The 16,547-nt window shown below is 37.7% G+C and overlaps 1 protein-coding gene across 1 annotated transcript in view; it reads left to right on the top strand.

Annotated features, from left to right (window-relative positions):
- Window positions 1–220: 220 nt before the first annotated feature.
- nfat5b (nuclear factor of activated T cells 5b) overlaps window positions 221–16,547 on the top strand; it is a 67,533-nt gene continuing 51,206 nt past the window's right edge. Inside the window, 1 exon segment of the mRNA XM_048185564.1 lies at window positions 221–1,036. Coding sequence (XP_048041521.1) covers window positions 964–1,036 — 73 coding nt within the window. The 5' untranslated portion in view covers window positions 221–963.

Genomic DNA, 16,547 nt, shown 5'->3' with positions numbered 1-16,547 from the left:
TTTTATTGCAAGTTTGAACAAGAACAACTTAATCATATCAATATAACAATGGATGACATCAAACAAATAATAAGGAAGACAAATGCATAAAGTAGTGAAAGGAAAGCAATCAAAATAAATAAATAAAGAAATGAAAATACAGAGGTAATAAAACAATTTACGTAACATTCATCAGATCATTATACAGATGTATAAATTTGACACTTTTTGTTGTTAATCGTTTTTAGTGTTATAATTAGTTAAGGTCACAGAGAAAGTGGTTTCATTTGGGCAGTGTTGAGGAAAATTTACATTTAATGTAATATTTTGCCAACAAAATAACTAAATTTCCTATATATTCTATATTTTGTTTACAATGTGAAAAATAACAGAATACATCACACATAGTTAAATCAATGAACAAATTAGATTTCAAAGCCAAATAAATTGCCAGATTCCTTAACAAGGGGCATTTGAAGAAAAGATGATCGATTGACTCAATACTATACTTACAAAAATTACAATTTAAACTAGTGTTACTAAATTTAGAAATAATTAAATTAGTGGGGTATATATTGTGCAAAATGTTTACAAAAAATGTTGTGCAAAATCATTTTGTTACTACATTTTGGGTCATAAATACTCCTGTCTTCAACCAATTAACCTGTGTTTTGAATGTATTGCTCTTGAAGTGATGACGCGTGGAGTGGGCGGGGCCGCAGAGGAAACAGACAAACTAAACAGAGTCGTGCTGGCTGAGTGTGTACACACACACACATACACACACACACACACACTACGAAGAGCTCTGAGCGACACAAACACTTTATTTATGATACTAAAAAGTGTCATTGCCTGCTTTTTCTGTAGCTGTCTTTTGTTTGTTTTCGGTTTCGTTTCGGCAAAACTAAACGATGGCAGTTTATTAGAAGCTGCGGTTGAAGAGCAAGTCTGTCATTTTCTTGGCGGATCGGAGGCACTGCGATGCCCTCTGATTTCACAACGCTCTTTAGCGCGGATATCGACCTCGATTCGCCCAAGTCCCTCTACTCCAAAGGTAACTCACTTTCTGCTCACTTTCTGTACATTTACTGTGCGCGCGCGCGCGGGTTGTGTACCAAAACCTTGTGCGCTGCCTATCTAGACAGCATCACGGGCACGTTCCGAACCAGCTCAGTTCACCGTGTCTGTGATGTGCTGTCTAGGTAGTCTGCTCACTAGCATGTTCATGCACTCAGTCTGTGTAATGCATGCCACACTGGACTGTCAAGCAGTTTGTTGTTAGTTTACATAGTCCATGTGACAAGTGGTTTAAATGGTAATCAAATAAATGAGCTTGTGTGAGATGATACACACATTGCATGTTTGTGTGTGTGTGTGTGTGTGAGTGGGCGGGGTGTGCAGTTGTAACTTGCATCAGCATGCATATCACTCTTTATTTGGTTTATAAATATCTCTGAAGGAGTGAATGAATGAGAAGACATTCAGACATGGTTAATGGACCTCCGATGGAGTTTGACATCCATTTAAAACATTCTACATGGACTGAAAGTATAATTGTGCAGAATATGTAATCCACCTGACTCCTCTCTTCTCTTAGAAAAAAATAGAACAGCTTTGAAGTAGCAAATTTTAAGTTTTTATCCTCACATTGTTTTACTGTCCTCAAATGTTTCCTGCATGATGCCTCTGGGTCTCCTTTGGTTATAGGAAAATAAGCTTTCCTTATGGAAACCTCAGACATCAGAGACTGTGTGTTGTTTTAGACAGTGATTGAAAGCTAAAGGTCTAGAGTGAATATGACTTATCTAAAGGTGTGTGTATGAGAGAAGCCAATGATAATGTGTGAACCTGTTATTTTAGTATCATTTTAATAGTATTTATTAATATTTTATTAACATTTATTTTTCAGTTTTCAGTTTCAGTTTAAGTGCTTTTGTTATTTTTTTGTTCTTATATATATATAGTATGTATATATATATATATATATATATATATATATTTTGTTCTTTATATATATATATATATATATATATATATATATATATATATATATTTGTATATAAATATGTGAAATATATACATGCATGTTTGTTTAATTATACATAATAAAAATACAGACCCATATTATGAACTTTTATTTTAGGTTACGATTAATCGCTTGACAGCCCATACATATATTTGGATATGTACAGTGCTCAGTGTAAATGAGTACACCACCTTTGAAAAGTAACATTTTAAACAATATCTCAATGAACACAAAAACAATTTCCAAAATATTGACAAGACTAAGTTTTATATAACATCTCTTTAACTTATAACATGAAAGTATAGGTTAATAATATAACTTAGAGAACAAAATTTTCAGTTTTACTCAAATTAGGGTGATGCAAAAATGAGTACACCCCACTGAAAGTCTCTGGAGCAAAGCAAAATTTTAGACTACAAATGTCTAATTTAACAAGAATTTAACAACAGGTGAGTCTAATTATTCATTACACAGGTGTCCAGCAGACAATTGACTATAAAAGGGCGTTAAAACTCTTTCCCATTTCATGCTGTCAGCAATGGCACCACATGGAAGAGAAATGTCACAAGACCTGAGAAAGAAAATTATTTCTTTACACCAGAAAGGTGAAGGCTACAAGAAGATCAGCAAAGCTTTACTTATCAGTCAGAATACTTGTAAATGTAAAATGATGGAACTGCAACCATCTTCACAGAGACGTCCAGGTCGCCCACGGAAGTTAACACCTCGACAGGAGCGTCTTCTGATTAGAAATGTTGAAAAAAATTGGCATGTAAGTTCACTGCAGTTATCTAAAGAAGTAGAAAGCCAAACTGGGGTGACTTTCCCGTGACACAATACGGCGTACACTGCAGAGGAGTGGCATGCACGGGTGCCGTCCACGAAAGAAGCCTCTCCTAAAGCCCAGGCACAAAAAAGCCTGCCTAGAGTTTGCCAGGGCCCATGCTGACAAAGATGAAGACTACTGGGACTCTATACTCTGGAGTGATGAGACCAAGATAAATGTTTTTGGAACTAATGGCTTCAAAACTGTATGGCGTCGCAAGATGAGGAATACAAAGAAAAATAAAATGGTGCCCACAGTGAAACATGGTGGTGACAGTGTCCTTATGTGGGGCTGCATGAGTGCTGCTGGTGTTGGGGAGCTGCATTTCATTGATGGCATCATGAATTCACAGATGTACTGCTCTATACTGAAAGAGAAGATGCTACCATCACTCCGTGCACTTGGTCGTCATGCACTTTTCCAACATAACAATGATCCTAAACACACATCTAAGGCCACTGTTGGATTTCCGAAGAAGAACAGGGTGAAAGTGATTCAGTGGCTCCTGATCTGAACCCAATCGAATTCTGAAGAGACAAGTTGAGCATCACTCTCCATCCAGCATCCAGTCTCTAAAAGAGGTCATTCTTGAAGAATGGAAAAAGATAGATGTTGCAAAATGTCGCCAACTTGTTCATTCCATGCCTAGAAGACTTGGTGCTGTCATTAAAAATCATGGAGGCCATACAAAGTATTAGATGTAGTATTTTTTTGTTGTGGGGTGTACTCATTTTTGCATCACCCTAATTTGAGTAAAACTGAAAATTAACCTTACTTTCATGTTGTAAGTTAATCAGATGTTATATAAAACTTAGTCTTGTCAACATTTTGGAAATTGTTTTTGTGTTCATTGAGATATTGTTTAAAATGTTACTTTTCAAAGGGGGTGTACTCATTTACGCTGAGCACTGTATGTTTATATTTCTGGTTTTATTGCAGATATAGTAATGTTAGTAATTCAGCTTATTTAGTTCAGTTAGATGCCAAGGCAACATTTCTAATCTTCATTTAAGTGTATATTGTATTTTAGCTTCATTTTAATTAACAACAAATACATTTATAATGGTTTTAGTTAACAATAACAGCAATAATTCAAGCAGCACTTATTATAAACTTGGGAGTAACTCAAACTACTGCTTGCTGTGGTGGCCTCAAACATTGTTCTCATACTTGGAGAGTTATTATGGGCAGCGTTCTCATGAATACACCCCTCTCGCTGAGGTCTTCTATTGGTGCATTTTTAATTTCCTGTGCATTAGATGTTCTTTATGTTGTTTGTATCAGCTTTAAACAGTGAGGCTGCAGTCTTAGATTTTAATTTGCCCAGTGATTTGATGTGGATTCTCATCTTATTACAGGTGAGGAGTGTTATTGCCTAGGTGTGTATTGTAGTATCCTGAATCAGGGCTTTAGTCACACATGTTACGTAAGGCTCAGCCTAATCTTATTTGCAATTCTTGGTAATAGTCTGCTGGCCACTGCTGTTGTTATTGTTGTTGCTTCATATTCAAGACATCCAAGTGTTGGATGACTGTTTAGCTGTTCTTGTCCATTTTTTTCAGCTACACTTTGACAGCTACATTTCTCCTTAAAATTTCTCATTTTAGACTTTTAATTCATGACCGGTGTTTTGTTTTGCTCTATCCTCTGGGCTTCCATGTTCGTCATTACGTCATGCGTTGGGTCAGAGGTCGCTCTTCTGCCATGAATTGATACGTAGTCCCGTCTGCCGGAAGCTAGTTATTATAGTTAATAAATAAGGATGTTTTTCTTACAAAAACCCATTGCATCGCTTCAGAAGGCCTTTATTAACCCCCTGGAGCCGTATGGAGTACTTTTATGATGGAAGGATCCATTTTTTTGGCTTCAAAATCTTCCCTTTAAATATATCTCTGATTGTATTCATCTGAAAGAAGATAGTCATTCACACCTAGGATGGCTTGACTGTGAGTAAATCATGGGATAATTTTCCCTTTTGGGTGAACTAACCTTTTAAGAATGTTTGTTTATTTTTAAAGTTTTTAATTATACAATTTTAAAGGTCCCTAATGTTGTTTTTGGAGTCTCCTACAACAGTTTTACATGCATTTAAGGTCAAAAAACACTTTCATTTTCTCATAATATACATTGCAGCATCACCTCTTTTCTCAGTGTCTGAAACGGTTTGATAAAAAATTTAGTCTCTAAACCCCGCCTTTCTGAGAGCCTACTCTGCTCTGATTGGTCAGATGGCCCAATCTGTTCTGATTGGTCTACTGCTTACAGCACATGTCTGAAAACAAATGTCCATTATCATATCTGAATTTCAGGCACTGAAATTCCTCAGCACTTGTAATAACAGTGATACAAACAGTAATGATGACTGACATTCGAGCGCGAGTCCTCGTCCTTTTAAGTGCGTGCAAAGTGGATTTGCTTTGGCAGAGCAGAAAACAGCGTCTTCTTGACAAGTCAACAACATAGAGCTGCACGATTCTGGATAGATTGAGAATAATATTTATACAAGACTATAACTTTATTGGTGTTGCACTTTGATCTTTAAAAATATGCAGACCTTTTACATTCACAAACAGCTATATTACACACCGCATGAAAGTTAATATTCAAAAAAGCATAATAGGAGAGGGAGTATGTAATGCATATGACTCTGTGCATCAATAATAATGATTGACTTTGCTGTGTAAGCATCATAACAAAAATTTAACACTCCATTTACAGTATGTTACACCTGCTGCGTCTTTGAAGAACCCTGGCCTAGAGTAATAATAAACAACCTCCAAATCCACTTCCTCTGGCCAGATATCAGAGGTGAACACAAGATTAAAAGCCTCAGTGTTATCAGGTTAACAGTCGTGAGACATTTTCCTTTTCACTTTTAAATGAGATGTTGAATATGAAGAATAATAGTCATGTCAGTCAGGCCATCAGATGGTGACTGTCCTACAGTGGAAGCTGGTCATTTTGCAAAGGAACTGTATTTGCGTAGTTTATAAATATAAATATAAATATATATAGGGCTCCACATTTTGTAAAAGGCCCTCAGTGATCCTTGGAAGAATGTCAAATTTTTTCTAGGTAGATGCATTGCAGTGCCTCTCGTATACAATCCTCATGTGATGGGGAAGAGGTTTCCATTTAAAGAGGATAGCACGCCTGGTCAACAAAGTGGTAAAGGGAATGACGCAGTGCATTGCAGCTGATGCAATTGAAGTTGGGGGAAGGCCAAACAGGACAGTCGATGCATTAGGGACAATAGTGGTATTAAGGGCCTGTGAGAGTGTTCTAAAAATGTGAGACCAATAGTCCGTTAGCATCGGGCAAGACCAAAACATGTGAAGATGATCAGCTGGAGACTGTTTGCATCTATTGCTGGCATCGATTCTGTTTGGAAATATTTTAGCCAGTTTAACATTGGTAAGGTGAGCTCTGTGAAGCACTTTACACTGGATTAGGGCATGTCTAGCACAGATAGATGAAGAATGAATTAATCTAAGAATGTTCTTCCACTGGTCCTCAGATATGTCGATATCCAAATCCTGCTCCCAGGTTTGCTTAAGAGAGTTGACTGGAGATGGAGTAAGGGAAATTATTTGACCAGATATGGTAGATATCAGCTGTCTTTGACCAGGGTTGAGGGTGAGAATTAAATCAAGTTCTGATTCAGGGGGCTGAAAATGGGTAAATAATTCTTGAATAAAGTGCCTCACTTGAAGAAAACAAAAGGGATGACTATTAGGAAGATTGAATTTAACTGATAAAGAAGGGAAAGAGGAGAAGATTTCTTTTTCATACAAATCGTTCAAAGTAAAAAGCCCCTTAGTTGCACAAATATCGAAGATACGGTCTGAAAGGGATGGAGGAAATAAATGATTATTTGAAATTGTGTTTTTGTAAGTTTTATTATGTTTTTTAAATATCTATATACACTAAAAAAATGAAATAATTGTTAAGATTTATGCATTTTAATTAATAGTTATTCAATATAATTTTATGGAATTTTACTATTAATTGAAATGCGTAAATCTTTAAAAAAGTATTATTTTTGCATGCATTTTTTAAAAATAAGTTTTAATTTAATTAGTTTGAGTTATTTTAGTACTTCAACTTAAATTTTAAATAAATATTTACTTAAAAAAAAAAATTTCAAGTAATGAAAAATGTGTTTTAGTCTTATTTTAGTTAAGGATAATAATCCTGCTATTTGCTTATGATACTGGATGAGTTTTTTTTCCCCTTTAATTAAACATTTATTTTTATTTTGACATTGAGCACACAAAGTTTCTAGTCGGACAAAGTAATTTTTAGATAAAAAAAGAAAAAGTGATATTCACTATTGAAATTCCCATGCCTTTTGTTTTTAAGATATTATTACCTTTGACTTTTCCAGGGCCTGTAAATCAATTTTTTTTACATTTTCTGACATTCTAAGGTTTTCCATAACGTTCCATGATGTTCTCATGTTCCGTGAGAACCGTGTAATCCCCTTTCAAAATAGTCCTGTGGTCTGATATTATTCCACATAGTATCTCACTTATTATGAGGTCATGAAACTGCATGAAGAATAATTATAAAAGCATTAGAAATGTTTAAAAAATTGTAGATGGTGTATCTAGTATTGGCGTGAGAGTTAAAAGAGTGGCAGGGGTCTATGGGAAACAGGCACTCCGTCTAATGAGCTTATTTAAAGCAGTCAGTCAGTAGATTAGGCCTTTTCTCATAGTCCCGGGCCAGTTTTGTTCCGTCATTGCACGTGTTCGCTCTTTCAGTATTCTTGTCACTCTCTGACATCTGCAGTTGACCTTTTCACATTGTTGTTTCCCCTTCCGCATCCCTGCTGTGTGGATCTCTTCGAGTGGACTGGCTAATGAGCTCTTGTGTCATGTGACGGGGACGACAGTGCAGGGGATGAGATGTAAGCTAAGCATATGGCTGTGCGTTCCCAGAAGGATGGCAAAACACCCTGGAGATGTGGCTTGTGAATTTATTTTTAGCTAGATGTTGTTTGGTATGTGAGCGGCGGGGGCACCGCTTTGAAAACACATTGTCCAGCTTGAGTGGCTGTGCGATGTGGGATTGATTTGCAGCCAAGATCTGATTATTTCCATGCAGCTGATCACTGTTTTCTATAGAGGCAAATCCTGTTTTCATTCACTGGATTAGCTCCTTACGTTCATTAAGTCAATGGGTTATTCTGTAGGAAGCCGGTCTATCTATATGTGTCCTGTAATGTGACGTTAAAATGTATCCAAAACACTTTTAATATACTCCTATCAAATATATATCTTTAATAATTACATTACCTTCTGTTTTTATGACCTTACGTTATTTTATTTTTCTTTTAAAAATGAATTTGTCACACTACAGGACTATTATAAAATACCTAAAAAGTTATTTTATAATTTAAAGTGAATATAAATTGTGAAATTCTTCTCACTTGCAGTTTAGAATGCTTTACGAAGGCAATAAAAGGAATTCGAATTCATATTTTTTGTCGGTTTGGAGTAGGTATGTTTGGAATGGCAAATATGCGTCAATTGTGGTTTGAAAGAAAAACTTTGCAACAAAACTGCTTCACTCGTTTTGACGCTTTGAAGTAACTCTCGAGTGATCAAGAACCGTCCGATATACAAATAACATTTCCTTCCTCCATCCTCGTTTTCTTTCCTTGCATCCTCCCCTCACATCCTACAGGGGTGGAGCTGAGACGCGAGGAAAGGAAGCGAGGAAAGGAAACAAGGATGCACAAATAAGAAATGATAAGAACCCCTTCCCTTATTCCTTCCCTTCCCTTCCCTTCCCTTCCCTTCCCTTCCTTCCTTTACTTCCCTTCCTTCCTTCACTTCACTTCCTTCCTTCCTTCCTTCCTTCCTTCCTTCCTTCCTCCCTACCTTTACTTCACTTTACTTCCCTACTTCCTTGCTCCCTCCCTTCACTTTACTTCCCTTCCTCCCCTAACTTCCTTACTTCCTTTAATTCACTTCCCTCCCTTCTTTCCTTCCTTCCTTCCTTCATTCAGTACTTCATTCCTTCCTCCCTACCTTTACTTCACTTCCTTCCTTCCTTCACTCCTCCGTTCCTTCCTTCCTTCCTTCCATACTTCCTTCCTTCCTCCCTTCCTCCCTTCCTCCCTTCCTTTACTTCACTTCCTTCCTTCCTTCCTTCCTTCCTTCCTTCCTTCCTTCCTTCCTTCCTTCCTTCCTTCCTTCCTTCCTTCACTTCACTATCTTCCATCCATCCTTCCTTCCTTCCTTCCTTCACTTCACTATCTTCCTTCCTTCCTTCCTTCCTTCCTTCCTTCCTCCCTCCCTTCACTTTACTTCCCTTCCTCCCCTAACTTCCTTCCTTCCTTCCTTCCTTCCTTCCTTCCTTTTCTTCGCTTAACTCCCCTAACTTCCTTCCTTCCTTCCTTCCTTCCTTCCTTCCTTCCTTCCTTCCTTCCTTCCTTCCTTCCTTTACTTCGCTTAACTTCCCTTCCTTCCTTCCTTCCTTCCTTCCTCCCTACCTTTACTTCACTTTACTTCCCTACTTCCTTGCTCCCTCCCTTCACTTTACTTCCCTTCCTCCCCTAACTTCCTTACTTCCTTTAATTCACTTCCCTCCCTTCCTTCCTTCCTTCCTTCCTTCCTTACTTCATTCCTTCCTCCCTTCCTTTACTTCACTTCCTTCCTTCCTTCCTTCCTTCCTTCCTTCACTTCACTATCTTCCATCCATCCTTCCTTCCATCCATCCTTCCTTCCTTCCTTCACTTCACTATCTTCCATCCATCCTTCCTTCCTTCCTTCCTTCACTTCACTATCTTCCATCCATCCTTCCTTCCTTCCTTCCTTCCTTCCTTCCTTCCTTCCTTCCTTCCTTCCTTCCTTCCTTCCTTCCTTCCTTCACTTTACTTCCCTTCCTCCCCTAACTTCCTTCCTTCCTTCCTTCACTCCCTACTTCCTTCCTTCCTTCCTTCCTTCCTTCCTTCCTTCCTTAGTTAAATCTAATCAAACTGGACTACTAAATGGACTTACTATTTGTGTGTGCTATGTCTTTTTGTACTTAATAGAAATCACGCTGTTAACTCCGTTGAATCAGTTGTTGATCAAAAGTCTCTTGTGCTTCACGTCAGAGTTGCTCTTCTGAATCAGTCACTGATGAAGTTCTATTTTAGTTTGGATGCTGTTTGTTTAGGCAGAAAATTACCAGGCAGTTTACCGGAATTGTTCTTCTAATATTTGTCTTTATTGGTTATTTATGTTTCTTGATACTATTCTCTAGAGCCAATCCATGTTTTCTGAATAAACAAAATACAAAGGCCCATGCAGAACAAAATTAGTCCTGAGTGGTTTGGCCTCTGGTGATGCTTCCATTTCACAGACTGCTGAAATGTACCAGTCAACTGTGTGTCAATATCACAAGTGCTAAATTGAGCAATCTGTGCACTAAATGTGAGTTTCTTCTTGCTAGTTTTGTATGTAAGTTGTTGGAAAATAGCTCCACACAAAGGTGGTCAAACATTTATTGAATTAAATATTTATGTGGCAGGTGTGCACATCTAATGTAGCATATCTAAATTCAGACTGACAAGGTCTGGACTCCATAGCAGCTTTCATTGGCCAAGGACCACCCAAGAGGAAGTCTGACCGAAATGTAAAGCAACCAAGCACAGTTCGTTTTGTTCAGCGTCATGTTTAGGGTCATGAAAATGTAAATTTGATGTCCCCACTATAACAGACCAGCATGCAATTTATTCAAGAACATTGTGCAAGTTTACAGCAAACAATGGTGCTGTGAGCTTCACAAATTTTTGAAAATCCAGCGTTTAGTTAATCCTGATAAGCGCTCATTGTTACAGTTGTAAACATGATGGCTTTCTTCTTCCATGAGGGCCTTTGGCATCACAGTGGCTTTGTTTCCAGGTGGACCATTAAAGAACGCAACACACACATTTCCTGGAAATCCTGAAGAATTCAACCAATCAGATGACGACTTTGAACTCCCAAAGTGTCTCCCATTTTGTGTGCCATATGCATCAGAGTTTCAGGGTGTGACATCTGAGGCTGAGACTACATCTAAAGTGACTTATAGTGAAGGTTTAAGGGGTAAAGCTGTGGTAAATTCACTGCGCTGCATGGCTTCTCTGTCTCTGTTGTCTTGTTACGGTAATTACGATTCATTCTGGCAACACAAGAGCTTCCAAACAGTGTCTGTGTTGCCGTTAAGCTCAGCTGTTTGTTGTCATACTGAGAAATGATAGATGTAAGCTGACTTGTTTTGATTTATGAAATGTGATCCTCATGGTCCAGCCTTCTCTTGACGTCACGTTCTTTATTCTTCTTTCTCTGCCAGCCCAAGGTGAAGTGTGCTGCTGTCATGCCCCAATAACTCCTGCCTCAAAATTCCTTGGTAGTTAATGGTTAACACTAACCAAACTGTAATTTAAAGAGGCAAAGAGAAAAATAAAAGAGTTCCTGACTCTGGGTCAAAATATTACCTCCCCCACTATTTGCCATGCACGCTCTGGATGTTGTTCTAGAGCCAACAAAGAAATGCACGAGTGGTTAAACTATATCAGCAGCCCCTGGCAACTGCTGAAGAGGACTTTGGAAAGGCTGTATATTTCCCATCTTCACCTTTAAGGAAAATCCACAAGTATCAAGTGTCTATTTGAAGTGCTGGTGCATAGATATGACTCTGGTCCCTTCTTCAGTATGAGTCTGAGTAAAATATGAGCATGGACTCAACGCCATATGAAACCAGCATGAATACAAAAAGTACACTTCTAAGACCATGGCAAAGTATTGAGATTTGCTTGTGATTGAACCTACGATACTGTTAACCTTTTTTTCAGTTCAGGCTTACATGAATAACCCAATTTCTACTGGCAATAACCAAATATTTATGACACCTACCTCCAACATTTCAATGAAATATTATGACCTGTTTTGTCTCAAGGTTGGCTGATTTGAACTGTGAAGAAATTATTGGTAACACTTGGAATAGTTCACTCAAAAATGAAAATTATCCCATGATTTACTCACCCTCAAGCCATCCTAGGTGTATATGACTTGCTTATTTCTGACGAACACTATCAGAGATATATTTAAAATATCCTGGCTCTTTCCAAGCTTTCAAACAATGGTAGTGAAGTGGGGGGCCAGATTTTGAAGCCCAAAATCGATGCGTTTTTGTAAGAAAAATATACATATTTAAAACTTTATAAATTCAAATAACTAACTTCCGGCGGACGACTGTACACATACAGCGCAAGTCGAAATGAGTAACCCCCTGACCCGATGAATGACGCAGGATGTAGGAGTATCGTAAGCTTTGAAACAAATCGCGGTTCAAGCAAATAGGGCTGGGCAACAAACTCAAGCTCCTCTTCTCTTATATCGAAATCTTCCGACATTTCTCTTTAAAAATGATCGTTTTAGACTTCTAATTCATGACCAGTGTTTTGTTTTGCTTCCGTGCTTCCGCGTTCGTCATTATGTCATGCGTTGGGTCAGAGGTCACTCTTCATCCGCAAATTGATGTGTACGGCCGTCTGGTAGAAGCTGGTTATTATAGTTAATAAAGTTTTAAATATGGATATTTTTCTTTCAAAAACCCATCGCTTCGCTTCAGAAGGCCTTTATTAACCCCCTGGAGCCGTATGGATTATTTTTCGCTTCAAAACGCGGCCCCCATTCACAAGATATTTTTAATATATCTCTGATTGTGTTCGTCTGAAAGAAGATTTGAAAAGAAAGTCTGATAGAAGTCATATACACCTAGGATGGCTTGAGGGTAAGTACATTTTCATTTTAAAGCCTTAAAGGTGCCCTAGATTATGTTTTTTAAAGATATAATATAAGTCTAAGATGTCCCCTGAATGTGTCTGTGAAGTTTCAGCTCAAAATACCCCATAGATTTTTTTTTTTATTAATTTTTTTAACTGCCTATTGGGGGCATCATTATAAACGCGCCGATTTTATGCTGCGGCCCCTTTAAATCCTGTGCTCTCCGCCCACAGAGCTCGCTCATGCCTTAAACAGTGCCTTAACAAAGTTTACACAGCTAATATAACCCTCAAAATGGATCTTTACAAAGTGTTCGTCATGCATGCGGCATGCATGCGTCGGATTATGTGAGTATTGTATACTGTTATATTGTTTACTTCTGATTTTGAATGAGTTTGATAGTGCTCCGTGGCTAACGGCTAATGCTACACTGTTGGAGAGATTTATAAAGAATGGAGTTGTGTTTATGAATTATACAGACTGCAAGTGTTTAATAATGAAAATAGCGACGGCTCTTGTCTCCGTGAATACAGTAAGAAACGATGGTAACTTCAACCACATTTAACAGCACATTAGCAACATGCTAATGAAACATTTAGAAAGACAGTTTACAAATATCACTAAAAATATCATGATATCATGGATCATGTCAGTTATTATTGCTCCATCTGCCATTTTTCGCTATTGTTCTTGCTTGCTTACCTAGTCTGATGATTTGGTTGTGCACATCCAGACGTTAATACTGGCTGCCCTTGTCTAATGCCTTTTATAATGTTGGAAACGTGGGCTGGCATATGCAAATATTGGAGGCGTAACACCCCTGTTACGTAACAGTCGGTGTTATGTTGAGATTCGCCTGTTTTCCGGAGGTCTTTTAAACAAATGAGATTTATATACGAAGGAGGAAACAATGGAGTTTGAGACTCACTGTATGTCATTTCCATGTACTGAACTCTTGTTATTTAACTATGCCAAGATAAATTCAATTTTTCATTCGAGGGCACCTTTAATGTATAATGCATTATAAAGGTAATCATAATGTATGTGCATTATATCTTTGCATAAATAATTGTAACCAAAGTTAAAATGCATAATAATATTTGCAGATTCCATGTTACATCTGAAATTTGTTGTTTTGCCATGTGCTTTAATGCATTATACTTTCTAAAAGTGTAAGAATTGTAATTATTATGGCTACAATTATTCATGAGACCATACAATGCATTATAAGGCGCATAATTAATGCATTAAAAAACTTTTTTTAGTTTAGTAAAGTGTTACCTTTCTAATCCATTTTCTCATAACAAGCCTTCCACTCATCAAAGTGAGGAGGGATCAAGTGGGCTCTACTGTCTGACTTATTTTAAAACGACTGGTTTGTATCAGGCAAATATGAAAAGTGCCTAAAACTCTTGAACACTTGACTATTCTACCCTGACCCAGACACTTTTTAAAGCCGCAAACCGTGTGTTAAATATGCAAGAAGTTAATCAAAGATCCAAGGAGTAGGTTTTCAATTGGCTGATGAGAAACACTCGGGTTACGGGATCGACTTACTTCTTAAAACCAGAGCCACACCGTAGAACGCGCTTCCTTGTGTCACATTGTCCCTGACTGAGCAGGCGTTTTTTTATCCACCACTTGGCTGAGTTTCCTGTTGGACAGTACGGTCTGACAGCCTAAAGTCGGATCCAGATTTGTGAGAGGTGGCTGTGCTTTAAAAGGTTTTTCATTTAGGCCACACATCATGTGCCACTGTATCACACACAACTCTTGGTCAAAGTTCAAAAGCTTTCTCGCGACACATAATCCATTGCTTTTTGTCTTCAGGGGTTTTGTGAGTGTGTCTGAGGTTGAAGGCGAGATGGGAAGAGCAGTTGTGTAATTTAAATTTCTTGTGTTTTCATTCCTGCTCAGTGACTCACCTGTATCTCCCTGTGGGGCAAAACTGAACGCTGTGCTTAGAGTGAGAAAGAGTTTGCTCAAATTCCCGTTGCTCGCTTCTGACACCAGACAAACTTGACAGGCACATTCTTGTTGAATGATGAGGTTTTGAATCAGTGACTTGTCACTTCAAAAGACTTCTAAAAATGATAAAAGCAGTGCAGATTTATGTGGCTGAAGCCTAAACTTGCCAAATCCATCACAATCTTCGTGGACCATTTGTAATTCAGCTACTGTATATGGATTGAATCCAAAAATGACCATTTCAACAAGATATGGTCAAGATAAACAGACAGCTCCAGTGTTCACCTTTAACTCATAACACATAATGCACTTATTTTCAATTAATTATTTTCTCCTGCTGCTCTCCCCTTACTGTGTGCTCCAGCATGAATTATTCTTGAAATTTGGTATGGTTGTAGTACTTCTGCTGTCTCCTCTGGATTAATTGCTTTAAGATTGTATTATTTGCTTTAGATAAAACCATCTGCTAAAGTAATAACTTGTTACCATATACTAAATGGTGCTATGTTGTTTTAGGTTGGGACTTTAAGCACTTAGAGAGATTCATGTCAGGTTGACTGACGCATGTCTTGAATGTAAAATCTTTTCATGTAAAACTGATGCTCACTGACCTCACTGCATCATTGCATGAGCTTAAAGGAATACCTCACCCAGAAATGAAAATTCTGTTATCATGAGTAAATGATTTTTTATTTTTGGGTGAGCTATTCTTTTAACTTAAAACCATTAGCTGTGTTCCTTATTAAACCAGTGTCAGTTTATCATTTTGAAATTGTGCCATTTTTTTTTTCTTCCTCCACTGTGAGATGATTTTATTTAGTTTTTCTGCTAACCTCAGCTCAGGTGCAGTGCTGTGATTATAGGTGTGTTCTCCTTGTCCGTGTCTAATGGATCGGCAGACACTCTACAGCCTTAATTAGATTGCTGGCCGAATCCTCTTATGTTATTAATGTTCTCAAGGTGTGGATTTAGACTGACTGAGTCCAAAGGACAAACACACAGAGCTGAGGACTCTCGCCTACAAGATGACGTGGAGTAACAGTTGGATCCAAGAATCTGAGGCCGAACTGAAAATCTGGGATTTTATTTTTATTTATTTTTTGTTGTAGAAAATAAAAGTGTTTTGGAAATCAAAACTGTTTCCCCCTGGAAATAAACTAGATTTAGGATTTTAAAAAATAACACAAAAGCAAAGTTTGATCAAAATGAAGAAATATATATATTTATCTATACAGGTCACTAATTTCCACCTGTGGTCTCAGGCTTTTGGACCTCACCTATTACTTCTAGGACGTACACTTACCAGCCACTTTATTAGGGACACCTTGCTAGTACCGGGTTGGACCAACTTTTGCCTTCAGAACTGCCTTAATTCTTCGTGGCATCAATTCAACAAGGTGCTGGAAACATTCCTCAAGAGATTTTGGTCCATATTGTCCATATTAGCATCTAGGGTTGCAAAATTCTGGGAATTTTCAAAGCTGGAAACTTTCGATGGGAATTAATGGGAATTAAAGGGAATTAATGGGAATAAACAGGGAATATGCAAAAATGCAGGTTAGCCCATAACAGGGTACTCAAAGGTAGTTGAAAAAAACATTTTGCAGCATATTTTTGGTTAAAACAACCAGATTTAATGCAATTTCAGTTGAATTTTTACCCTGCACATTCCTTAATCAAATTCACACACTACTTACTGCAGGGCTATTGAGGCCACACCCCCTGCATGCACTGTACATTCCCAAGTCCATAACATGCACATTTGATCAAAAATACAGAAAAAAAAATAAAATAATGGGTTTCTATTTTAATATATATTAAATTATAATTTATTTCTGTGATGAAAAGCTGAATTTTCAGCATAATTTCTCCAGTCTTCAGTGTCATATGATCCTTCAGAACTCATTCTAATATGCTTTTTTTCGGACCATTCTCTGTAAACCATAGAGATGATTGTGCGTGAAAGAAAACGATGCCACGT

Source organism: Megalobrama amblycephala, linkage group LG3 (assembly GCF_018812025.1).
Source record: "Megalobrama amblycephala isolate DHTTF-2021 linkage group LG3, ASM1881202v1, whole genome shotgun sequence".
Classification (NCBI taxonomy): domain Eukaryota; kingdom Metazoa; phylum Chordata; class Actinopteri; order Cypriniformes; family Xenocyprididae; genus Megalobrama; species Megalobrama amblycephala.
This window is presented reverse-complemented; position numbering and strand designations above follow the sequence as displayed.